This window comes from Gallinula chloropus (genome assembly GCF_964237585.1).
Source record: "Gallinula chloropus genome assembly, chromosome: Z".
Lineage (NCBI taxonomy): Eukaryota > Metazoa > Chordata > Aves > Gruiformes > Rallidae > Gallinula > Gallinula chloropus.
In genome coordinates, this window is record NC_140089.1 from 67,320,367 (window position 1) to 67,346,713 (window position 26,347).

Genomic DNA, 26,347 nt, shown 5'->3' on the forward strand with positions numbered 1-26,347 from the left:
TTGCAATAGAAAAACTATTGCAAGCTCGAAGTCACTTATATACTAAATGCCAAGACAACTTTGCAAGGTGATTTCATTTTAAATTTAACCCCCCTCATGTTAAGGAAAAAACAGTACACTGTACCATTAAAAAGTTACTTTCAAAGTTGAGAACTGCTCAAATTTACTGTTTACCAATCTAGTCCCATTAAGAAATGCTTAGGATTTGAATTTGTAGCTGTGTATTTCACAAACTATGATAAATATGCCAATAACTAATCTGGAAATGTTTCAACATTAACTGGGTACAGTAACAAACTCAATAGTTTACTATCTATTGTTACTACTTTTAATTTTAGAAGCTACAGAATTCTCTGTATTAAATACAGCCTCTAACAATACAACAATAAGTATTTTGTAGAACTGCCTACTTGAAAAACAAAATGACAACATTTACTTGAATACATTAACCCAGATTAGTACCTCTTGGAATATGGTGCAATACATTTACTACAGTCTTAAATCAGAAGACATTTTAATAATCTACTGCCCAGATCTGTGTCATCTTAAAACTGCAAACTGTTCAAACAAATTGTCTTTATGTTCTGTATGGCAAAAAGTAAATTTCAAAAGTAATATTAATTGGCTTAATCATGGAAATATTTAACTCAGTAATAATGGGATCCAAGTATCGATTTCTGAAAATCTTCAACTCTAAAAAACCAAATGCTTCAATCAGAAAAGTCAAAAGCATATAGAATTCCACCCACTGTTTCTGCTGATTAAAGTTTGTTGGGTTTTTTTCCTGCTAGTACTGCAAGATTCAGCTCAGTTTAAGCACATTGGATTTTACTCCTTTTTATCCAACACAGAATTTTTTTTGAAGGTAGCAAGACAGAAAACGGAGAACTTAAGACATCAAAGCAAGCAAAATCTTAAAGCCTCTTCTATCTCAAACAAAGCAGTCTCACATCCTTCAGCCCTTCATGTTAGAAAAAGAATGTCAAGTCAATCTTCTTGTCCAGTTTGCTTTTCTCTGTTGCAGGTACTCTTAGAAAGGAGTAGCGTTAAGTGTCTTTCAGAACTCCAACACCTACAAAGGCTCTAAACTAAGCACAGAGTCAGAGCACCTTCTCAGTGTTAACAGTGAACAAACAGCAGAATAAAGGCTGTTATTAAAATCAACACTAGATACCAAAACAAGTGCAGATGTTGCTTTAAGTCTTGTTCTACCATGTTGCTTTTAGAGACTTCAAAAATAGCGTCAAAGACCTATCAGATGCTCTCAAAGCGAGAGAAAACGTGTCACTGGTATGAGAAAACTGGGGCAGATAAAGTACTTTCTTGTTCAAAGGGAAAAGTAGACAAAATAATTCTTACCTCCCCATCTATAATCCCTCTGAATACTGATGGTAGAAGGGCTTGAAACATTTGAGGACCCAAAACAGGGCTTACTTTTAGGATATTTTCCACAACCTTCGGAACAAAAGCAAATTAGACAGTTAGTACAGTACATTTAAAAATCTTAACTGAAGCTTTAAACCTACATACTACCGGCCTATACACAAATCCTGGTAGGAGGTACATCATTAAACACCAGCAATACCGTGCTTGAACTTAGAAGTTAACCATGGCTCTGTATTACAATGACGCCAGAATGAAGAAGGATAGTTGCTAAGTAGCTGCTAAGAAAAGGATCAAAAGGAATTGTTTAAAGGAACACCTGTAAGCTAACTGTCCTGGAACAGTTAACAACATCTAAGCAAGGTATCTCCACACACAGACCCAGTTTGGCAGTGAAGACAAAAGTCCCGGAGTCCCAAACTCAACTGTCTTCATTATAATACTGAACAAAATAAAATCACATACACGTCAAGAGAATCCTTGCTCAGGCAAAGACCCTTCCTCTGCCCAGGTGCCGTGACTGAAGATGAGACACCAAATATTCTAATTACACATAAATTACTAGCCAATCATTGTAACTGGGAGTGTACTACCTTGCAACATTTCTGTACAAACATAATGGTGTTGGCTTCATGTGTGCCTGATTTGTGGAAATCCTCTGAGCACCCAGGTCAATTCCCTGTGTGTGGGAATTGGTTTATTGCACAGTGGGTAATGAATCTGGTTTCAAGACACCACCAGTATCACTGAGAGCATATTCTAGTCCTGTGGAAACCTGATCTGCATGACAGACCTGATGAAAAGTGACATGTCAGCCAAGTGAAACCCACCCAGCCAAGCACTTCCTCACCAATCTCCTACTGGCCCTGGCAAAGCTGATGAGGTGGGTTAAAAGGAAGGACCTCAATGAGGCTGCAGGAGAAGCAGTTTGATGAGGTGGGTTTGCAGGGAGTTAAACCAGCAGTTTAAGGCTTATTTCCATACCTTTGTCCTGTCACTTTCTGAAAGAATCATCTATTAGGTCATACTATCTCGGTGGTCAAGCAGCAAGTGCTCTCAGATGTGTTATTCTCAGTGCCCTGCTCTGGTTCTCCATTTTTACTCCTTTACACTTTGATTCTCTGCTCTTCCCCCTTCTATTTTTTTCTGCCTGTCTTCAGTTTTTCTTTCACCCTGCCATTTGGCTTTCCCCTTGTACCAAGGCAGAGAGGGGAAGATACTGCAAGAATAATGGGCCAACACATTTGCTCCTACAGACATTAAGGACAGAGACCACACATCTATACAAAGATGCAGACAAATACAAAGCATACAACCCCACTTAAACCACCTCTATGTCTCCATCTACTTTCAGCTTGGAGGGTCTTCCACAAGGAACTACTCTTCTGTGTTCTTGCTCAGTCTCCACTAAGCATTTTTTCTTTTTGAACCTTGTTCTCACTAGCTTCATTCAATGACCTCTAATTCTTCACTTGAGAGAAATCTTAAGCACATAGTTCCTTTAAATGCTTCTTAATTTTGTAGACCTTTACTACACTGTTATGTAAAGGTGACAATCACTTTCCCCCCTACTCATTTTTCTGGGTACTAGAAGTTTTGGCCAACTCATTTGTTCCTTATATAGAGTCTTTTCAAACCTTGTATTGTCTGTCTCAGATCATCAAGTCACATAAAGCCTCAAGAAACTTGCAGTAAGTCTTATCAGTCCAAATCAGTATTTTACAGCCTTGTCCATACATTTGTTGTTCTAATGTCCATTTCCAATCCAGCCACAGCTATTTGTGGGAAGATATTTCTGAGAACACCCCCAGGCTTTATGATATTTATATTAGGCATGTTTTTTTTTAACTAGTCAGCATTGTGATGTCTGACAAAACATTTTTCCTTATAAAAACAGTTACATCTGTGATAGCTCAGCTGTTCTTTGGAAGCAAGTAGGCATACTAGAAAATATGCAAAGTTTACTAGACAAACCTTATGGATAATGCAAAGACAGACGGGAGCCATGTGAACAAACAATACCATATCAGCAACATAATTGCATTTTACTGCTTTGGAAAAACTCTAGCAACTCTAAGCCATTGTTGATTAAACAGCAAATTACAATAGCAACCTGTGCCAAAAGTGAGAACTGTTTGAACACTGGTACAAATGCAAGCATGCTCCACTTGGAATGTGAAGCAGAGGGCATATATACATGCAAGACAAAATAAAGATTAGAAAAACCTGGCTCTAGACCCGTTATGTTCTAGCAATTGTACAGAAATGCAGCAAGGACAAAAAAAGAGAATCTTGATTGTTTGGTGTTTGTTTAAACATCAAAAAAACCTAAATAGTTTTTCTAATACATGCACATGGTGCAGACATTACTTCACCCTTACCCTGACAATTTTTCAAACCTGCAGTGACAAGAAGTGAACTGTACACTGTATTTTTATTATTGGCATTGGACAATTAAAGGAAAACTAATATTAAAAAATAGTAGATATAATACTATTCTTGTTTATATTAGCCAAGTGATCAATACTGGTGGTAGGGTACAGAGAAAACTCAGATTTGAATAGCTAGATAGAAAAATTAGAGATAATTGCATATTTTGATTAGAAACACTGGAAATGAACCTAGAATATTAGCATACAAGTATGGTTTCGAATTCAGGGTTGAAACATTTCTTAATGTTGCATTTTCATCAGAATAATGAATTTTTTTTTTCCTGCATTCTAAACCTAACTGAAAACTGAGTTAGGGTAACTATTAAAATCATTAATCAGATTGGTTTTTCCCTTTTTATCTTGTATTTAGAAGTGTAAGTATCTTGTGTTATACTGTGGTACTCTTCTCCATTCTAAAATTCAATTGGAAATGAACACCCTTGATTAGCTTTCTACAACTTCCATGAATCCACTGATAGCCAAAGATTAAATCATGTTATGTTGACCCAAACATAATCCTTGCTTTGCAATTCAATACTCTCAATTTCTGTATATAGCATTATCTTTGACACTGGTCATCTGGTTGATTAAGTGTGCTATTGCCTGACTATAGAACAAAACTGCTTTTACGAAGATCCAAGCCCTCACTAACCACATTTCTCCAGCAATCTAGAAAATAACCCAATATCAGGGCTATTAACTTAAATCCACTTACACAAAGAGGACCTATACGAGCTTAGAACTCATTTACTTAAGGACAACACTTTGGAATCACATGAAGTAGTCAAAAGCATTCCAGAGAGGGTTGTAGGAATAGAATGTTCAGTAATTATTTTTTAGGGTGCTCTATTTAAGGCTATACTAACTTTCTCTTGGGATAAAATACTTTTTTTAAAAAGCCACATGTATGTATCTCTATACACACAATTTAATACGTAGTTTAAAACACCACAGACTCCAATGTCAATGTCTGCTAAATGAACTGTTTTCTTCTACATGTCCTACATTCATCACACTTGAAACCTGACAAAAGAATAAGATGTACAGACCTGAATTATTTTTATTACAACTCTACCTTTAAAACTTGAACTTGGCCTTCGGTAGTTATGTCCTTCAGAAGTTCACAAAATGACTGGCACAAGCCAGCTGCATACGTCTGAAATTAAATGAAAGATAAAGTATTACACTGTCCTGGTTTCAGCTGACATAAGAATTCATTTTCATCACCGTAGCTGGTATGGGGCTGTAGTTTGGATTTGTGCTGAAAACAAGTGTTGATAATACAGGGATGTTTTCGTTACTGCTGAGCAGTGCTGACACAGAGCTGAGGCCTGTTCTGCTTCTCACACCACCCCACCAGTGAGGAGGTTGGAGGTGCAGAAAATATTGGGAGGGGACACAGCCAGGCCAGCTGACCCCAACTGGCCAAAGGGATATTCCATACCATATGATGTCATGCTCAGCAGGTAAAGCTGGGGGAAGAAGGAAGGGGAGGATATTCTGAATGATGACATTTGGCTTCCCAAGTCACCGTTACACCTGACCAAGACCTGCTTTCTTGGAGATGGCTGAACAGGAATTCCTTGTTTTGCTTTGCTTGTGGTGTGGCTTTGAACTATTAAAATGGTTTTATTTCAATCCACGAGTTGTCTCACTTTTACCAATTCTCTACCCCATCCCACCTGAGGAGAGTGAGTAAGCAGATACCTGGGGCTTAGCTGCTGGCTGGGGTTAAACCACAACATATGCAAACACTTTTCCTATCTACATATACATTTTAAAACTCTAAACATCAGGCGCTACATATGTCCGGAGACCCAGCTTCTCTTCAAAGACCATTATTTGCTAAAATGGTCACCTTCCCTGAGCTAATTAAAATCTAAGCATTTTGTTGTGACATTTTTAACATTGCAGGTTTTTTAAACATCAACAAATTTTCTAATGACGAAGATGTGAGAATAAGGCATAATATCTCTTACTTCAATTGTGTTTGCAATTCATGATAATATTAATCTGGTAGGATAACTAGAATAATTATTACTACTTTGCTTAGAACCTTTTTGGGTACCAAAGAACTATATCAATCCACAAAACAATTCCAAATAACAATCTTTCTCAAATCTGATTAGATTGAGTGTCCATCATGTGCCATAAAGAGCTAACATTAGAGAACAGTATTCTTCTGTACACATAAATAAGAGGATAAATGTTTCTACCATTACAGAAAAAAACTGTTTGCCAGTAGAGAACTAAGGTGTTAATATGAATCTTCAAATAAAGTCAACATACCTGTAAAAATTCAGATGATGATAAGAAAATATAAGCATTGATGATCTTAATGCAATTTTTTAAGTTTTCTGAAGTCAGCTCTGGAAATAAAAGAAATCACTGTTTAGAACAAACTTAAGTACAAGTAAGACGATTCACTTCTAAGAGCCTTTTTCCTCACACAGCTTTTAAAGTGCCAAATGCCTAAAGTTATCTTGGATTCAGTACTATTCAGGTTTTCTGTCCTTGCCAGAGACAATAACAGAAAGAGGGATGACAACAGTGCTCAATGTTTCCAAATGGAAGCACAACAAATCTTATGATGTCAAAATCCAATGCTAGTAAAAGGAAAAAATGTCGAATTTTGGATGTGATAGTGGACTGACAATATGAATAAAACATGTACTTAACAGACCTGCAATTACTGATAAATGTTCCTCCACATATTTGAGTTGATAAAGATGGTAGTTCTGCTTTCCTGACCTAGCTGCCACATTAAATGGCATTGAGCTTTTCGGACTGAAACACACTGAGCTTTAGGCCGCATCTTCAGTATTTCAGTAAAGAAAGCATACCCATTTAAGAGACAGCCAGAAACACATGTGAGACTGTATCTGGCAGCATTTCAAAGACAGAAAAAGGACATATCCTCAGGCAGTATCTGTACAATCTCTTTTTTTATAAAATGGCCACCGCAGAACATCTATAAGCACAACTCCTAGCCAAACAAAAGGTTTTAGTTTCAGATGGAGGTTGACACTAGTGCAGAAAGCCAACAGCCCTTGCTGTCCAAAAACAAAGCAGAAGACCAAAAAAACCTCAAAGGGCCTGCTAAATTTTCTTAAAACCAGTTTGGGAGACAGACTGTTCTTGGTAAAGTAAGTGGACTTCTACCCATTCTGCAATTCTATGATGACTGACACAAACGTAATAAAATACAAGTAGCAGAATTGCAAGAAGTTAGTTATTTCAGGCCATAAGGAAAAAATACATAAGATTGACATTGCAGAAATGACAGAATTTCCATCACTCATCTATACATAAAACTCAATGATTAGTAAAAGCATTTTTCTAGAAAGATCCCATCTTCAACTAATGCACAATTGGTTTATAAATGTAATCCATTTTCTTGCAAGGTGTTTTTGAATCTAAAACGTCTTCTTGTTAAGTAATTAATGTGCTTCTCTGGGTTATGTTTGGGATCAGAGGAAATATTCTAGTAACCTGCTTTCTGCCATTACCTTTACAAGCACATCACAGACAAATTAAACCTGGTGCTTCCTGAAATGGGTATGTCTAACCATATTCACAACCTGAAATTGTACCAGATTCATCTGTCATTTTAAGCTCCGTTCAGAAATGCATCCATTCTCAGAGAATCTGTGTATTCCTCCATTTCACTTTATTCAGTCTGCTGCATTGAGAGATGGAATATAGAGCCTCTGAACCCCTCTACAGAGCAAATGTAATACAGAAGAATTTACACATTAGCTCCAGTGCTGATATGAAAACCAAATCTGACATTTATAGTCTGAACAATTTTGTACATCACTGATAGCACCACAATTGATGATGGTCAGCTATGCAAATGAAATCAAGCCTTCATATCAAATGCAACGTTCCTCTCCTGTATCTTTAAGGGTAGCATCCACTACTTTAAAAGGCGAATCTAATCAATTTGTACAACTCCCTGACATCCAACTCCAAATCAGCAGTATCCTGAAAAGGATGTAAAAAAGCTCTTTTCAGAAGCACACATATATCTGGAAAGGAACAACTAGATGTTACTTTCAGACTAGTTAAAAAAGAAAAATCAAAACTGTTTCTGTATTTTTCCTTTTTCAGTTGACTTAAAGAGATGTCACTGCAATGACATATACCTATGGTGACATATGCCAGAGGCCTGTGACATGGCCATGACAAAAGCATATTCAAATAATAAAAAACATAGTACGAATGAATCACTAAAAAAATAATGAATTAAAATCTCAAACCAATATATTTTATGCATCACACATTGGAACTGCTTGCCAACAGATAAGCATGATTCAAAAAAACCCTAAAAATATACAAAAGAAAAGGCAAGAGATTACTTCTCTAGGCTATAAATTTAAGTCAGGAAATAAGAAAGAATGCTGAGTATATATCCTTGTCAGGAAGATAATTGGCTCTGGCAGTGCCCTGGTTTTGGCTGTGACAGTTAATTTTATTCCTAGTAGCTGGTGTGGTGCTGTGTTTTGAATTTAGGATAAGAATCACATTGACCACGCACTGATGCTTTCATAGCTGCTGAGCAGTGCTTTTCAGCTAACTGCCTCGACACAATAAGGCTGGGGGTGCACAGGCTCTGAGGGGACACAGCCAGGACAGCTGACCCAAACTGGCTAAAGGGAAATTCCACACCATCATGCTGAACACTAAAACTATGGAGAGTTGGCCAGGGGTCAGCATTCACTGCTGCTGGGGGATGAGCTGGACATTGTTTAGCTGGTGGTGAGCAAGTGCACTGTCATAAGATGTGATATACAGGAAAATATGGAAAATTCTATCAAAGAATATACAAAGTGATGTTGTTTGTATATTCTTTTATCATTGCATTTATGATTTTTCTCTTTTCTGTCCTATTAAACTGCCTTTATCTCAACGCATGAGTTTTACTTCCCTCCCCCTCTATGTGATGTTTAGCTGCATGCAGGGTTAAACCACAACAGGCAGAGAAAACATGAGAGGGGCTTTCAAAGTTCAGGTTTCTAAGGTATTACCAGTAAGCCTGGAAGCAGCGACAGACAAGCAGGTGCTTCTGCAATACACTGTCTTGGCAAGCATCTTAAGAACACTTAAAAAAAATAGTGCAACAGATGATGTATTCATTTTCAGTCATGCAAACATGCATTCACCAACAGGAAAAAACAAACACTGCAACACCTTTCTACTACGTGATATTTATAGCACACTTAAAGCCACCAGACGTAATCTGTGCACAGTATATCTCATTCAGTTTTTTATCACTATGCTGGAGAAAACACTCTGTTACAACACAGAAATCACAAAACAAATTTTGTGTATTGCTGGTTAAGCTAAACTCCCAAATCCAACTGGAAACACTAGATGGTCAGAGCTCTTAGGGTCCTGAATCAGAACTGGCACATCGCCCACCAGGTTATTTTCCTCAGTCCCTTCAGGTCTGAGTTACATAGCTGCACTGTATCTATTTACATCTATTGTCAATTCCCACAGTTTGTCCCATATTATTGTACATGAAAACCTCTAAGAAGTTAACATTTAGTCAAGACTTAAAATTGCTAAAATCTGGGCATGAAGATGACAAAATGTCTTCTCCCCCTTTCTAGTTTGATGATGTCTTGCCACATCTGTTTCCTCTTCTTCTGCAGATCAATGTCTGCTATACCCCTCTACCACCCAAAAATCTCATACATTATCTCACTCCCTTCCAGCTCTTCTAGTTCATCTAACAGGATTTTTTTTCTGGAGGAATTAGATGCTAATGGAGCAGTTAAACACACCAGAAAATTAGTTATGTCCTGTATATTACAGTCATTGCATGCAGTAAGAATGAATCCAGAAATAGAGGGTTCAAGGTTCATACTCCTTTAATTGTATTTTTAACATAGTAATTTTCTGGAGTACTTTTCTTGTTACTACTTCCCTACCCTACTCTGTAAGACAAGGTGGTCACCTACTCAGAACTTCCCTTCTCCATATCTGCTGTTTGGTACTGAAAGTTTCAGGTGAGTATTGCCAACTTGTATACTGGAGAAACTATGATCGGCCTATTTCCTTTGGCACTCCCATCCCCAATAGAAAAAACAATCTGACATATCTGAAGCTTCATCTTAAGGAAGACCTTCCTAGCTTAACTGTAGCCTCATACAACAGCTTTGATTTTTTAGACAAGGAAAGTTCTTTGAAGACACATTTCTTTCCCCGAAGGAGATCATCCCTATCATCATTCATTAAGGAAATTGTTACAAGTATAGAATATTCCTGAATACCTCAATCTTTTGTTAGAAGAGTATGCCAGGGTTTCCATTCATACTCATCTCTAGCCTGGAATGCATCTCATGAGGACTAGGGAGGACAGGGTGGCAAATAAAATAGCAGTAGCAAATGTAAACAAGCCACAAATACAGACTATTTCTGAATTCCACTCAAGCAGACTGGCAGTGACATAACTATGAAAGTCACAACCATTTGTGCAGCACAAGTTTCCTGTGGCAGAAACCATCTACTACTAATACAGAACAAGGAAGAAGAGTATGTGTGTAGATATGAAGATGAATAGCACGTGGTAGCTACAGCACCTCAGTGGTAGCCCTGAAGTTAAGTAGTAAAATCACTATAGGACACTACCTTCCTTAGCAGCTTTGTCATCACGTACATAGATAAATAACAGAAAGTATCATCTTGCCATGATGTAACATTTTATTGACCTTTACTCAGTATAGATTAAGTGCTGAAAACAAGCTAATTAAAAAGCTAACTTCTGTAATTATAATCACATTCCTCTAATAAACGAATCCACTTGCAATATTAGCTCCACAACCTACAAAAGCACAGCTGGAGATATCATTGATCATTGGTACCATATTTACATAATAAAATTAAACAAAAAAAATCATACTCAACATAATTACAAAGCGAAAGCACCCAAAATATTGGTATCTCCTAAGTACTAAATGGTAATGCTCGTTAACAAGTTTAGATTTTGTGGACAACTCAAAAAAAGGCAAAACTATTGCTTTTAATTTTGGTGCTGGTTGACTGATACACTTACGGACATATTTAGGTAGCTCGAAAACACCCTTCATAGTTATTAACTGAATAATGGGCAAGCTAATCATGGCAAATTCAAACTAGAAATCATCGTTTTGGCTTTAAGCAGAGCAGGCAAGTGTTGCATATAATCAATATCACTAACACAGCACATTCAGTGTTAGACTTCAGGAAGTTCTTGAAAATACTCTGAAAAGATAAACGAATTTGTCTTATCTTTTAATAAATTGAAGCCGCTTTGTACCCCAAAAAAAGAGGACTACTAGAGGAAGTAGGTAGTAAGAAAATGGGAAAGTCAAATAATAAATACCTGTTCCTAATTTTTCAATAGTTAGAATTTTGTGAGCCCCATTAGCTCTTGCAGCCACAGCAACATCCCTTAATGCACAAACAGCACAATTAATAGGAAAAAATCTGAAAGTCTTAATAGTAAAGGACTTACCAAGAAGGGCAGACATGTTCTGAAATATTCTCAGGAGCTCAGGTGTAAGACAGGGACTATTCTCCAATGTCACTAACCTAAGAATAGATTAGGCAAAGCATTTTACATGATCTACGAATAAAATCAAACAACCATTTTGACAGATGTCACTTCTACTAACCATCTATATGATCCTTAAATAACACATAGCAATCTTTCAAATAATGTGTAGCCATATTTCAAGTGCAGCAGTAGCCCTTGCAACATACCCATCAGTACAGGCATGGGTCTTGCCATGGCAGAAAAAAACCAACCTGCCACTGTCTTTATAAAGACAACATAACCTCCAGAGAAGGTGGGAGAAAAGGAATATTTATGGTGTAAAGGACAATGTATGTAGTGCTTTACACTTCAAAGGAGCAGCTGTGCTGATAACTAGTTCAAACCTTTATTTTTCTTTAAGATTTGAAATGATGCATTGATTACCATACATAAAAACCACAACTATTCCGTCAGCACTATAATAATTTAAAATTCCTCAGGTTTGAAAACAGTAGCTATAAATTAAATTAATACTTAAAAATAACACCACAAGTCCACTTCATTCTGAAATCCTAGATGTGGGACTACTGTATTTGAGTATTTTCCTTCTCTGATAATGTAAAGTATCTTAGCTGTTCTCCTACTCTTTAGTTCAAGAAGCCATTAGAGTCCCAGCTGTCTCTGAGAGCTCCATCCAGATACTCTTATGCTCTAGGACATCTTAAAATACCATTCTTCTGCACAGGCATCAGAATAGCCACCTCAAGTTCAGTATTATATAGATACAGACGTTCTGAACCAATACATTAAAAAGGCCCCTGACAAATTTTGTGAAGATCCTGCACTTCAACTTGCTTCCTCAATCATTATAAAACTTAGTTTAACCACACATACACTTAACCTGACAGGTTAAGTGATGACCATACAGGTCATTTGTAGGTTAAGTATTTGTAATTCAAATGCCCATCTACAATTTAAATCAAAGGAATCCCTCACTATTTCAAGACAAACTCAGTGTATTCATAATTCTGCAAGAAAGGTGCTGAATTCAGTCCAAGTAACAGTTTTCCCTTCCTAGACTTTCAGCTGCAGCAGCAAAGTTAGGCTCATGGCAAACTGATCACAGTGCCTCTTCTCGTTTTATGTTCAGTCAAATAGCTTGAGGTCTGAAAAGTAAGGTTTACATTTTATCCTTGTACACTTGCTACCTCTTCCAGCAATCAGCTCTGAGAACCACTGGGTCACTGAGCTCCCAAAGTTGAGCACATCAAATATTTTGTTCAGCACACACATTCTGCAGAGTCTAGAATTTCTGTCTTGCCCTTTACTATCGCAACAGAACTGCATCTCCCTGTCAACTGCCTGGAAATGGATTAGCTACTCCGTTATTTTTAATTGTGTTTCTTTTATTAACTTCCTAACCTCATCTCTTCTGAGAAAAGGTGTGATATAGATGAAGTCAAGCTAAGATAACAGGACATACAAATTCTTAATACAGTCAAAGCTTTTTTAAAATGATCTTTTTTTCTTCTGGGGATACAAAAATCACATTTTAAAAATTAGAAACTTGTACAGAACATTCTTACCACAACTCTAAACCGTCTTCCAGAAGATAGACATGTGGAGGCTGACAAACATCTGTACTTAGCTGAATAACTGGAAGTAGAAAAGGATAGAGATTTTTGCTGTCTGCTCCCAGTCCCTAAAAAAGTAAATTAAAAAGTGTTAATTACTTCAAAATCCTCAAATCAAACTCTTCAAGAATAGCATTGAGAAAAGATCTGTTATGCCATTCTATTCGTATACTGTAAACAAGCATTCAACAAATGAAAGGATGAACTTGCATCTATTTCATACAACAAAATTGTCTGACATTTTTTATTCACTATGTCTTGAGAAAATGACTGAAGATTTTTGAGCAAGCTGCTTTCCAATGGTCTGCAAGAAAAAGTTAGGAACAAAACACATTCCTAAAAAAATTCACTCTTTCCAAGACGTCAGAGCTGAGCTCAAACACTAAACAATAAATAAAATATTTTAAAGATCAAGAAAGTAATTATTCTTTGGACCTTACCACATACTAAATCTTTCGACATACTCTAAAAATCAGAAGGGTTTCTTTTCTTTGCTACACAGATTCACATACTGATGGCTGTCCTCCCAACAATGAAGAGTGAAGAATTTTCAGCATTTAATAAGAAAACCTGATTTTTAAAGATAAGCTAAAGATAACTGTAAAAGCTAACCATAAATTTAATCCTAAAAGAAATGAAGTATTACTGTAGTGCAATACTGTAGTCTTAGTACCTAGGAGAACTGAGGCTAGTTGAATGCTGATTTTTGCATAATGACTGTATTTGGAAACTGTTAACTTAAAAAAATATTTGATGCTTTGAAGTCTTCCATGGGGGGTAGTGACAATAAGTTATTGTGAAAATACATTTTCTCTTTGACTTAACAAACTGCACTATTAAAATAACTAATTTTTCCTTTAGTTTTAATGTCTAGTCATTCCCCTTCCACTTTTTCTCTATTGTTAATGTCTACATCGCTATTATCTTAGGGATTATTCTAGTTAACAGGCAAGATTGCCTGCATATTCTGTCTGTTGCTGTATGGACACTGCTCTACATCCTAGAAGCACTTCTCTTGATCTTTGCTCGTCTAACAACACCTTTTGTGAGATGTAGGGATTGGAGAAGGTGGGATGGCATACAGTCACTGTTAAAGTGCTTAATAGCAGGGATCCTGCAACATAAGCATGTATTTTTTTTGGTCAAACTTTTCTCCAGAAGAAATTATGTTATTTGCATTTTTACTGCAAACACCAAAGGTATTTCTAAATATTTCAACTTAAATAAGTATTTAATTATACCAAGAGCTTTTCCTTTACTGATTAAAAATGCAGTTTTAACTATTCTCTCTGAATAAAGCAAGCAGCTAGTAATTTCTATAGGCTTTCAAAATTCTCTGCCTCTAGAAGAACTAGGGAATTTATTGTACAAGTGTACAAAAAAACAGAAAAGACAAATTACCATCAAAAATCAAAACCACCCAAGCAGATCATCTTCACTGCCATCATATGATGCACACAGAACAATCAGGTCTTCAGGCACAGCCAGTATGAAAGGCAGGTTCTGCTTGACCAACCTGATCTCCCTCTACAACAAGGTGACCCACTTAGTAGATGAGGGAAAGGCTACTGATGTTGCCATCACAGACTTTGGTAAAGCCTTTGACACCATTTCCCACAGCATTCTCCTGGAAAAGCTAGCCGCTTATAGCTTGGAGTTACATCCAGTCACAAGTGGTGTTCACCAGGGCTCAGTACTGAGTCCAGTTCTCTAATATCTTTAACAATAAGCTGGACAAGGGGATCAAGCGTACCCTCAGCATGTTTGCATAAGATACCATGGGTTGATCTGGAGTGCAGAAAGGCTCTACAGAGAGATCTAGACAGGCTGGATTGATGAACCAAGGCCAGCTGCATGAGGTTCAACAAGGTTTAGTGCTAGATCCTGTCCTTGTGTCACACCAGCCCCATGCAATGCTATAGGCCTTGGGAAGAGAAGCTGGAAGGCTACCCAGTGGGAAAGCACCTTGGGGTGTTGATCTACAGCCAGCTAAACATAAGCCATCAGGGCAGCCAAGAAGGCCAACAGCATCCTGGTTTGTATCAGAAATAGCATGGCCAGCAGGACTAGGGCAGTGATCATCCCCCTGTGCTGGTGAGGCCGCATTTCCGAGTACCGTGTTCAGTTTTGGCCCCTCACTATAAGACAGACATTGAGGTGCTGGAGCATGTCCAGAAGGACAATGAAGATGGTGAAGGGTCTAGAGAAAAAGTCCTGTGAGGAGCAGCTGAGGAAACTGTTGGTGCTCTGCCTGGAGGAAAAAAAAAAGCCGGAGGGGAGACCTTATTTGCTCTCTAAAACTACCAAAAAGGAGGTTTTATCCAGGTGGGTGCCAATCTCTTCTCATAAGTAAAAACAAGCAGCAGGACAAAAAGAAATGGCCTCAAGTGTTCACCATAGGAGGTTTAGATTGGATATCAGGAGAAATTCTTTCAATGGAAGGGTTGTCAATTAATGGAAGAGGCTGCCCAGCAAAGTGGTTGAGTCACCATCCCTGGAAGACATACAGATGTGGCACTTATGGACACAGTTTGGTGGTGGACTTGGCAGTGCTAGGTTAACAACTGGACATGGTATCTTAAAAATCTTTTTTAATCGAAGTGATCCTAAAAGGTCAAAACTCATTTCTCTGACTCCAGTTACCAGCAACTTCTGTTTACATACAGTGTTGGTCAACATAGCTGTTAGTGTTACATGGCAAAAGCTGGAACCAAAATTTACCTAGATTTATTTAGTTTTGAGAATACACACGAATTCTATCCAAATATCTATACACAGAGATAGAGAACATCTAGGTATGTCTGAGGAGGAGGAGGTAAAAGACAACTTTTATGTGATTCCGACCCCATACCTGCACGAGATGGATGAGGGTGGTTAGGATGGCACACCGCAGCATATTGTGCTCCTCACTCTGTTTCCAAAGGAGTGGTAAATACTGAACCAAGCATCCAACATATGGTCGTATCTGAAGTTGAGAACACAGATTTATTTCTTAGTGTGTGAAACAAGGCTATCAACTCATCCCAAGCTTAATTTCTGAAATATTCAGGAACTGTTTCTGTCACAGCAAAAATACAGAGTTTGCTTTAATTTACTCCTTGTTCCCCTTCCTAAAAACACCATATTCCATACTATGTGTGACTAAATTAACTTCAAACTGCACAGTGGCTTGAAAAAACATATTATTTATGATAACATTTGTGCATGGCAATCAGGCTCAAACAGTAAACAGAACACAAAAAATACTTCAATCCATAACCAGAGATATTTTCATATTAATATATTGTCCACTTATAAGAGATTCCTAAATAACAGTTTCCTTTAAGACAACCAGAAGCAGATCCACTAGAAGAAAAATAATGCTGAATAGCATCTGAAACTATCCACTGTTTGAGCAGGGACTGGACTAAATAACCTCCAGAGGTGTGCCCCAACCTAAATTTTTTCTAAGATGCTCTACTACAATACTAAAGGGCTAATCTATTTGTCTCCTGAAGTATATAATTAGGAATTAACCCAAAAAGATTCAAAGGTTCTTTCTCAACTTGTTTTCTTCTTCTGCTTCTCTAGATGATCTAAAACGCAGGGAAATCTCCTGTTGTGTTGACTTTTCCTACAAGGGACAATTTGTAAAGCTCTGTTTGGCTCTCAGGCAGGATTACTTGTAGAAAGGGGAGTTAAGCTCAAAACCATGTTATCTCTGTCCTTATTACAGTAATACTGCAAGGAAAAAAATAACAACAACCACAAGCCTGAAGATAAAACCAGTCAGCAATTCATTTCTTTATTCTGTCAAAACATCTTCAGTTTCTTTATGTATACTCTGAAGCATATACTTTTAATACTAAGAAGGAAGTACTCAAAACTCTTAATGCAAACTTGACATTTTTCATGCAGTCAAGAAGTGCCACTGTACAAGTGTCCTGGTTTTGGTCAAGATGGAGTTAAATTCATTTGTAACAGCAGATGGAATGCTGTGTTTGAGTGTTAAAATGGGAGTACTGCTGATAACACCCTGATGTTTCTAGTTGCTGTCAGACAGTCAAGGACTGTCTCAGCTCTTCATGAGAAAGGAGGGGCGAAGCCAGGACAGGTGACCCAACTGACCAAAGAGAGTATTCCACGCCAGTTACGTCCTGCCCAGGATATCGGGGGCTGACGGGAGGAAGGCCGAGGGCGGCTCCGGGACGCGCGGTTCTTGGGGGACGGTCGGGTTCTGGGACGGCTCTGGGTGGCACGGCCTGAGTTGTGTGGTTTGGTGAGAAACTGCATTGTGTATCAACAGCTTCATATATTTTGCTTTGAAGTCCTGTTAGTATTGTTACATTGTATCTTTCTGTTATCTTAGTAAACTATCCTTATCCCAACCCACTGGCCTCTTATTTCTTGGTTTTGGGGTTATTTGCCCCTTCCTTTTCTCTTCCCTTGCCTCTCCCCCCACCCCCTTCCCTTTTCCCTGCTCTTTTCCTTTAAGGAGCAGGCAGCTGCGTGGATCTTGGCTCTCAGATGGGGTGAAACCACGACAACAAGTAACCATCATCCATACCAGCACCAATGAAAGATTTTAAATTTAAGTGCAGAGTCCCTACAACTGTGATGCATTTTGTCCCCTAAAATGTATCTTTCAACATGTAAGATCTAATAAAATAATACTTCAGATCTAAGATGAGAAAATCAGAATAAACTACAATTAAAAAAAGAAAATAAGCAAAGAGAAGGTATTGGTAAGTGTGGGCACTTGGCTACCTGATCAAGGCCATAGTTACATCTCACTGCAGCCCTGCTCGCAAAACAGCCCTTTGTACTTAGAAATTCCACTGTGGTGATAGAAACCTGATACTATGTAGATGGCCTTTTCCCCCCTCCTTTTCCTGACCCCTAACTATGTGTGAAGCAATTATGACATCTCCTTTGAAAGGGTACTTAAACAGCAGCCGGTTCTAATAAAGTGAACTGATTGCTTGTAACCATATTGGTGTACAGTCTTTTCCTAGCACCTCTCTGCAGTTCCAAAGACCCTGGATATAAAATACTTCCCAAGATCTGGATTTTGGACACGGGAAATCACAACAGGTAAGCATTGAAAGTCCTTCTGCAGTCTGAAATAAGATTAAATAAAGAAATATACTAAATAATGAAATTGTTGCCAAGATGTGGAACAGGCTGCCCAGGGAGGTGGATGAGTCACCATTCCTGGACATGTTTAAAAGACGGGTAGATCAGGTAGTTAGAGATATGGTTTAGAAGAAGGCAGGTACAGTTGGACTCAATCTTAAAGGTCTTTTCCAACCTAGTCATTCTGTGGTTCTATGAAAGGAATTAGTAACTGAGTAAGAACATTTTACACAAAAGATAAGGGATCTGAAAAGTGGAAAAAAAGAACCACATAATGCAAACAATGCAGACATCTATCATAACTATAACTGGTCTATTAATTTGTGACATTTCTGTGCTATTTTTGTATGAGCCAAAAACATCAAGTACTCCTCTGCATATTTAATACAAAGCTCAGTCTACTAATCGATGACATTTTTGTGCTATTTTTGTATAAGCCAAAAATGTTGAGTCCTCCTCTGTATTCTTAATACCAAGCTAACAGTGAAATCTATAATAAAAAAATACCTGCATATTGACTCTTTCAATCACACAAGACAGAACGTGAAGAACATGCATTTTGGTGTCACATTGTGTTACTTCCTGAAGTAGCTGAAAGAGCAGTGTGAACATGGATTCTAGATACTACAAGAAAAACAAAGAGCCACAAGTTAGACCAACAAACCATAATTATTTAACAGAAAATGTGATTTTACTGTATGCTTACAAGATATCAATGAACACTGAAAGATGCTTAACAAGGTGTACAAAATGTTACTCTTTCATATAGAAAAATGCTTACCAGCCAAACACTGTATAAACAAGATAAAAAACCCCTTATACTTTCACATAACAATTCAAATGGGATCATTTTAAACATACATAATTTTCACATTTTGTAAGTGCAAACATGACTTCCCAGACAAAATACTGTATAGTTCTGGGAGAAATGTTTTCTTAGGGGTAAAGCAAAGGTACAGTCTCACAGCTTTTTGGTCAGTGGATAAAATTTACTGAAAAAATGTACGTTAACTCCAGTGTTTACAGTTTAGATGCACTCTCTATTTTTGTTTTGTTTGCTCTCAAAAGTTGCGATTAACATGGAAGTAATAACCAAATGAGAAGAAAAAGCACATGCTAAATTGGAGCAATCAAAATAAATCTTTGCTGTAATTATAGTTAACATTTAATTGTTTACTAAGTGACAACAATAATGACCACTGTAAAGAACACAAATTCAAGAGACCAAGAAAGTCTATGTTTTAAAGGCACTATTTTAACCACACACATATATTTATTATTTGTGTCAAAAGCAGGTTGGAAACTGCTGTGTGAAACAAGCACACTGCAAAGTCACATAGGTGTGGAGACTTTTTTTTTTTTAAAGACAACATTCATATTGTCTTAGCATAAAATAAAGAAAACAATCATCTGGTAAGACACAGTTTATATAGTACTAAACTCAATGCTACGATGCTTTAAGTCATAATACTGAAAGACATTGGATTGTCTGTCTGTGTATTGCATGTTAGCAACCTTAACAGGAGCAGTATGAGTCTTTACATTCGGCCCATGAAGACTTAAAAAAACCCAACCAAATAAAAATTTAAAAAACACACACCTCTCCCCTCCCCCCCCAAAAAATCTGAAGTAAAACATACACAGTAAATTGTCTGGTTTAAAATGAAATTGGAAACTTTTTTCATGCTTTCCTCTATGAATTTGTCTGCTCATAGGAATATACCATATGAATACTCTTACCGGTAAGAACTGGTCAGTTCTGAACTCAAAGTCATCTACAGGTAAACAACCATTAAGGAAAAACAACACAGATGACAGACTGATGTAAGACTCAAAATAAGCAAATACTCCACAGATACACAAAAAACAATGTGAAGCATTTGGTAGTAAGTTCAAAATTGCTTATGTTCCAGTAACTGAATTAAGAGCTAATCAAAAATCTATGCCAACAGAAGGATATTTAACTTCAGTGTCGTAGCTGTCTCAATACGGACCTGAGAGAGAAAAGTTAAGAAGTGTCACACAAATCCATTCAACATTTTCATTACCACTGTAACATGTGACAACACAAAACCAGTTACTGTTTTGGCAATTAAATCATTCTCTGTATTCCATCATGCTTTAAGAAGTGTAGTCAGTTCAACATTTTCATTTGCTTTCATTTTAGTATCCTTTGTAGTTTATTTGGTATGGCTAAAAGTAGCAGCTGAAGAAACTACTTAAGCTAAACCTTCATGAAGATCAAGATGATCAAGACAGAATTACACAAAGTTACCTAGCCTGTAATAAGAACTCTTGCAATTGAAAAGGAATTTAAGTTGGGATTCTCTCATGGCTTGCTGTTACCCAAAAAAAACCAGAGATTCAAATAAACGCAACAAGTTAGTATGTCCTTCCCTGGTAGATGTTCAGATGCTCAGAACGTATTAGCTGAAAACAGTTACAGTGTTGACACAGAAACACACCCTGCTCTGCTAAATCTGCCTGGAATCACAGAAATAAACTTATGACTGACAATCACTAATATTTAACTAATAAACTAAAACTAGGGTTATTTTCTTTCATGGGTGCTAGGTCTGTTTGTTTAAAAATAACAGAAACAATTGCAAAATCCACCTCTCAACTGAGCCTCACCTGCTGGTAAACTTAAGTTGCAGCTTAAAAAACACAGAATTGTACTCAACAAGCTTAGAAAACTGTGTCATTTATCAAATTCTGGCAGCAGATAACTATTTTGATGCTTAAATAATACTGTGTACTGCAGGGACTACTCACAGAATAACCCCGTTCTATCTACATAAAGTGTTCATGTATTTATAAATTATTTCAAGACACTTCACAGCCTTCTTACATAGAACAGACTGCTGCTGTTGCCATTCATTTTCCACCTACTGAAAATCTTAAGGGCTTGTTTCATGTCTTTGACCTTACCGTTCAAAACCCCCACAACTAAACACCCCCACAACTTCCCAACAGATTATCTTCTGCAAGACACGACAGACTCTCAGGTGTGATGTTACAAAGTTCCCAATTAAGTTTATATAAAGTATGCTATTTATATTTTGCCTGTGTTTACCGAACAGATGTGTAATCAAAAACATTACTTATTTGCACTTACCACTAAGTCCTGGTCTTGAAGCAAGTTGCGAATTGCCTCGTATAGCATAGGTCTCAAATCTGATTTGAATTTTACAGAAATCCACTGCCCGATCAGCCAAATTACTCGTCGACGTATTGGTTTGTATCTTAAAAGTGAGTGGAAAAAAATGGTACCTTTTAACTCACTATACATGCTGTTCTAGAATATTTTGAAGAAAAAGAAATCTAAGCATCTCCAGGAAAACATTATTCCCCAAAACAAATCTTAATATATTTAGTTTGTCAAGACCTACTTTTGAACATTAATGAAAAAAACATCTTTTTCCTTCAAAATTCTGCACTGGAAGGCTCTGAAAACACCAACTTAGTCTAAAAAGAAATCTTTCATCCTAAATAAATGAACCTTGAAGGTCTCACTAGAGATACAGCTTACTCTGCACAAAACAAGAAACTAAAAATAAATTATATTTATTACTGCCATCCTGACACCTACTGCTTTCCAACAATTTGCTTGACATTCCTTTTATGCTCAAACTTTTAGGTCAGATACAATGTAAAAATGCAAACAAGTACTGCATTACCGCAACTGCCAGAGTATTTCATGCCATCAGTCTAAAATTATTCTCAGAAGGAACTGGGGGTGCCTAATCTCGCACTACTGCAGCAACAAGGGCACAAAGCAAACAACTTTGGAGTCAATGGGAAGTCAGAAAGAACCAGCGCAACGAGCTGAACTGCCTAACAATGACTAAGAAAAGCATTCTGTAGAGATGCTACTTTTCTCCAATGATCATAAAAGCTGATCAGGAATTGAAACGCTTAACTTGGCAGACTATATAAAGATAGGCAAGATGAACCCTGTTCACCAAATTAAGTAACAAATTATTTTGCCTGATCCTAAATGTATTTTTCATTTGATGAACTTCTGCCTTGTAAACCATCAAGGCAGTAATTTAAATTGAAGTTACTGAAGCTTCTTTATATTTAATAAAGATTAAATAATAAACATATTAAGCATTCTGACAACTGTAATTAACAAAGCACAGCCTCACAAAACACAGAAGTAGTAAAGCAGCATATGAGACACAAAGCTATGGAGAAATAACAGTGTTACTTGAGTTTGACCAAGTGACACTGAAGCATGAACAACCCATGACGAAGAATGACTTACACACAATGTTGCCTTACTAAAACATTCCTATTTGTTCCAGAAGCTGTGATGATACTTTTCCTGCTCATAGAATGTTCCTGCCTAACACATAAACTTGTCAAAATCAACATATTAAATAATTAAGGCCTTTTTCTTGAGATTGGTGTTGGATAGTCCTCAAACCAGTGGCACAAAGAAAAATTTTCAATTATGTAAGTACAACTGCCTACTGACACCAAGAGTTTTCAGGTCAAGTGATACCTGTTGTACAGTCTACACATCCTACCTGCAACTTTACCAAACACAGAGAAAGAATATAAATAAAAACCTGCATGCCTTTGAGTCTAGGGGGGTAGCAGTAGAGAAGGTTGGGTTTTTTTAAAAAGACTTAAGTTCCTGGCAATTCTTTTGCCCAGTCACTCATTTTTGAGGTCCTACCACAAACAGTCATACCATTCTGCATTTCTACATTTTCTTCTGAGTAAAGCTCACCACTTAAAACATCATTAGCTTTTACATTAAGAGCACGCACTGCCTAAGTATAAGCAAATTGATCCCAATACACCTAATGCTCACATGGGAACAGTGACCATATTCCAACATAAGGCAGCTTCTCTACAAATGCACAGAGGAACTGTGCTTCAACCAGTCTGAACAGCATTCCAGCATTCAAGTATCTTACTTGATACCGAAGTACTACGTATCAATACTTTGTCTCAGCAGGAAAAGTTGTTTTAAGATCAAAATTATTGAAAAAGACTATCCCTAACTCCTAGGGATACTTTCATATTACAGATGAGCTGCTTCTTTCTTAGTACAAAAGTAAGTATTATGGTAAGTGATAAATGTGGCAATGCAATGTTCCTAAAAACCTTTAGGAATAATTTTTCATTCATCCCGTATTTGTCCTTCTACTATGGTCATGACTGTCAACAGAAAACAACACATTCAAAGAACACGAAACACAACAAGCTTCATGTCACTCCTCACAGGACACAGGCTTGTATCCCCAGCATGAACCAGCTTGTGAACAAGCATACTAGTCACCTTGGCACACATTCTGTTGATCATATACTCCAATCCACTTTATCTGAACATTTGCACAGTAACACTCTCGCCTTTGTTGCCGTGGATGTTTCCAGTGATGCTGGCAGTGGAAGTAGTTCAAGCAAACAAGGCTTCGAACTTCTGGAGGACTTCTACTACAAGCTTCTACAGCCACAGGAATTTCATCCTGGGATATCACACATGCCTACCAAATGGTTAATGCAGTTGTCTTCCCTACTATAAATGCAACTATATCAACCATAGAAGACTTTTGTCAGTTTTACTTACGCTATATGGGCAAATATAATAAAAATGTCAAAGCCAGCAAATACAATGGCAGTTCTATTCAGAGATTGGTGCTGATGCCACACAACAACAGTCACTCATATATGCAAGACTTCTCATTTTTTCCTGCTCTTCTGACATTTAGTCTAATGACTAAGGTGCTTGGCTACAGGTACACAGCAAGTTGCAGTTGAGATCACACACACACACAAAAAAAAAGGATGACTAAGAATAAAAACATTAGGAAACACCAGGTAAACTGTGGCAGTTTTTCTGTGACTCTAAAGTGAAGCAATGCATCCCAAAGTGTAGAATTTAGTGTTTTTAAAAATACATTGTAACAAAAAGCACTTCCATAGAAATTGAACTATATCCGTATTTATAACTGGCATTTGGAAATTAAAAAGGCTGGGTGGCAACTCATTATAGAAAACAATTTACAATTTATCATAGCTCCCAGGGATATTAGCAAACAAATTAGTTTCTATTCCAGATAAGAATCATATAAAATGAAGTTGAAATGCAGAAAAAAAATAGTGAAGTTCTTCAAAGGACATTAGGGTCTGCCAGTGACAGATTAAAAAAATAGTGGAGATTCTTATTCAGTGTCAAAGGGTTAGTGGGAATTCATGTGATGAGGAGCCACCATTCTTCCCCTGAGGGAAGAGTGACAGTTTGAAGAAAAGGGAGGAACATCATCTAGCCAGCTCTCTGTACTCAGATGCCAAAATCAGTTTTCAAAATACCCTATGATATCTACTGAACAAAAGAAAGGCGCTCATGCAAGGGCCATCCAAGTAAAGAGCACCTTGCTGAGAACAGAAACCCACAGCAAATGGGCTATATAATACTCATGATGTAGAACCAGCCTGTAATTGTTCACTTTAAATTCAACCAAAACTCTTACTTCCTCACTTTATCGCTGGCAAAATTAAGTGAAAAGAGCTACAGAGAGCTTGTATTTAATTTAGTAGAGAAGAACAAATCACTGTTTTGGCTAAGCTATATTTGTGTTGTGATTACTTCCATGTATTTCAGCTGGACTTTGCTGTCTAAAGGTCTCGGGGGTTCAGGTGGCCTGAACATCTTTCTATAAATGAGCAATGGTATTTGCCCTGCGAAAATTCAGTCAACTCAAATACATGGAAGAGGATGTAGTTACAATAATCTTACAAAAAACTGGAAGTACCCACCAAACAGTAATTTAAACAGAAACGGTCATGAACACTCATTTCTGTGACTGTGTCAGTTATCTACATGCATTTCATATCTCTGCTAATATAATGGATATGTTTATATATTCATTTCCAAATCTGCAATTATTACACATTGTATCTCACCAGATTTGTAATAGCAGTTATTTAAATATGAAGACATAACAAATCAAGGTGTTTACCTGTCATGAGGAACCTGTAGTTCTGCCAATAGTTGATTTTTAAACCACTGATCAAAATCCACGCTATCAAATAGTTCATAAGCAGCAAGTCCAACTGCATTATACACTGGGGAAAAACAATAGCTATACTTATTGTTTGTTTACATTTTTCATTTGTAATATTAAGTAGCCAGGCTGATTTATGTTTCAAATGACAGTTTAGATAACCTGAATATAATACAGAAAACAAAACTAAAGCATATCTTTCTGAAGAAAAATTATTATCAGAACCTGAGGAAGGGAACAATGCATGAAATTTTTGTTAAAGTTATTAGAGAAGAAAATACAGACTCTTGAAATACAGTTAATAGCCATAAGAACAATTAAGATCTTATTTCGACTTCAAGAATGGTTCCATCACAGGTCTTAGAAAATTACTTTCTTTTGCCATTACATCTCCTTACTTGTAAAATGGACAGAGTATCTCCATGGAAACACTGTAGCTCATTTATGTGCAGAGAGGAAAGGACTGGACAGTAACAGAGATTGTCTAAGGGTTTTTTCACAAAGCTGAAAAAAAGCTTTTTTTTTTTTACATAAGCATTTCAGAAAGTGAAGACTGACATTAAGTGCAAGAAGAAACAGGATTTAGGTCCTCCTTTCCAAATGTCTTAAAGAAATCCCTTGCAAATTATTCACATATTTAAGTAGTAAAGCACATACACAAAAGTGGCTCTGTTACTTCAAAGGTAAAGGAAATTCAATTTACCGGCATCTTTGATCAGTATAGCACTGGTGTCTTCCATGTTGGTAGATCCTACAAGTCAGAGTTAAAATAGAGGAAAAAAATGTAACTAAAAGAAAACAATCAACTTTGCACTTTAGAATTCTAAATAAGCGTGCTGTGAATTATGACTGCTTTGCTATTTTTGTTTTATTCAACAAGTTCATTTATTTCCATTTCAATACTTTCTTCAGTGAATACACTAAAATCAAGTCTCTGCAATGGATGTGTCTGAAGCATGTATTTTAAATGAACAGACTTAAACCCCAGAAATTACTTAAGACTATCATCCACATGGTATCGTTGCCATGCACAGTTCTAGAACTAGATCATATACTTCATAGATGTGTGCATGCGTACTTACAAGGTATAAGCAAAAATTTTCCAAAATCTTAGGGAATTAATGTTTCCAATGTTGTCTAGTACTTCCACAGTAACTCTAAACACAAAAACATCTAGAAATGGCTACCAGAGGCTTGAGGAGAAAACATTAAGAATGTGTGTGTGTACACCTTTTA

At 37.0% G+C, this 26,347-nt stretch overlaps 1 protein-coding gene across 1 annotated transcript in view; it reads right to left on the minus strand.

The window, feature by feature from the left end:
• IPO11 (importin 11) overlaps window positions 1-26,347 on the minus strand; it is a gene marked incomplete at its 5' end in the record, with an annotated part of 82,038 nt that overhangs the window by 27,613 nt on the left and 28,078 nt on the right. The window contains 12 exons of the mRNA XM_084278664.1: window positions 1,360-1,455; window positions 4,891-4,971; window positions 6,105-6,184; window positions 11,320-11,396; window positions 12,927-13,042; window positions 15,826-15,939; window positions 18,597-18,713; window positions 19,830-19,870; window positions 20,050-20,083; window positions 21,208-21,334; window positions 25,067-25,172; window positions 25,815-25,862. Of these exons, the coding sequence (XP_084134790.1) occupies window positions 1,360-1,455; window positions 4,891-4,971; window positions 6,105-6,184; window positions 11,320-11,396; window positions 12,927-13,042; window positions 15,826-15,939; window positions 18,597-18,713; window positions 19,830-19,870; window positions 20,050-20,083; window positions 21,208-21,334; window positions 25,067-25,172; window positions 25,815-25,862 (1,037 nt within the window). The remainder of the gene's footprint in view (window positions 1-1,359; window positions 1,456-4,890; window positions 4,972-6,104; window positions 6,185-11,319; window positions 11,397-12,926; window positions 13,043-15,825; window positions 15,940-18,596; window positions 18,714-19,829; window positions 19,871-20,049; window positions 20,084-21,207; window positions 21,335-25,066; window positions 25,173-25,814; window positions 25,863-26,347) is intronic.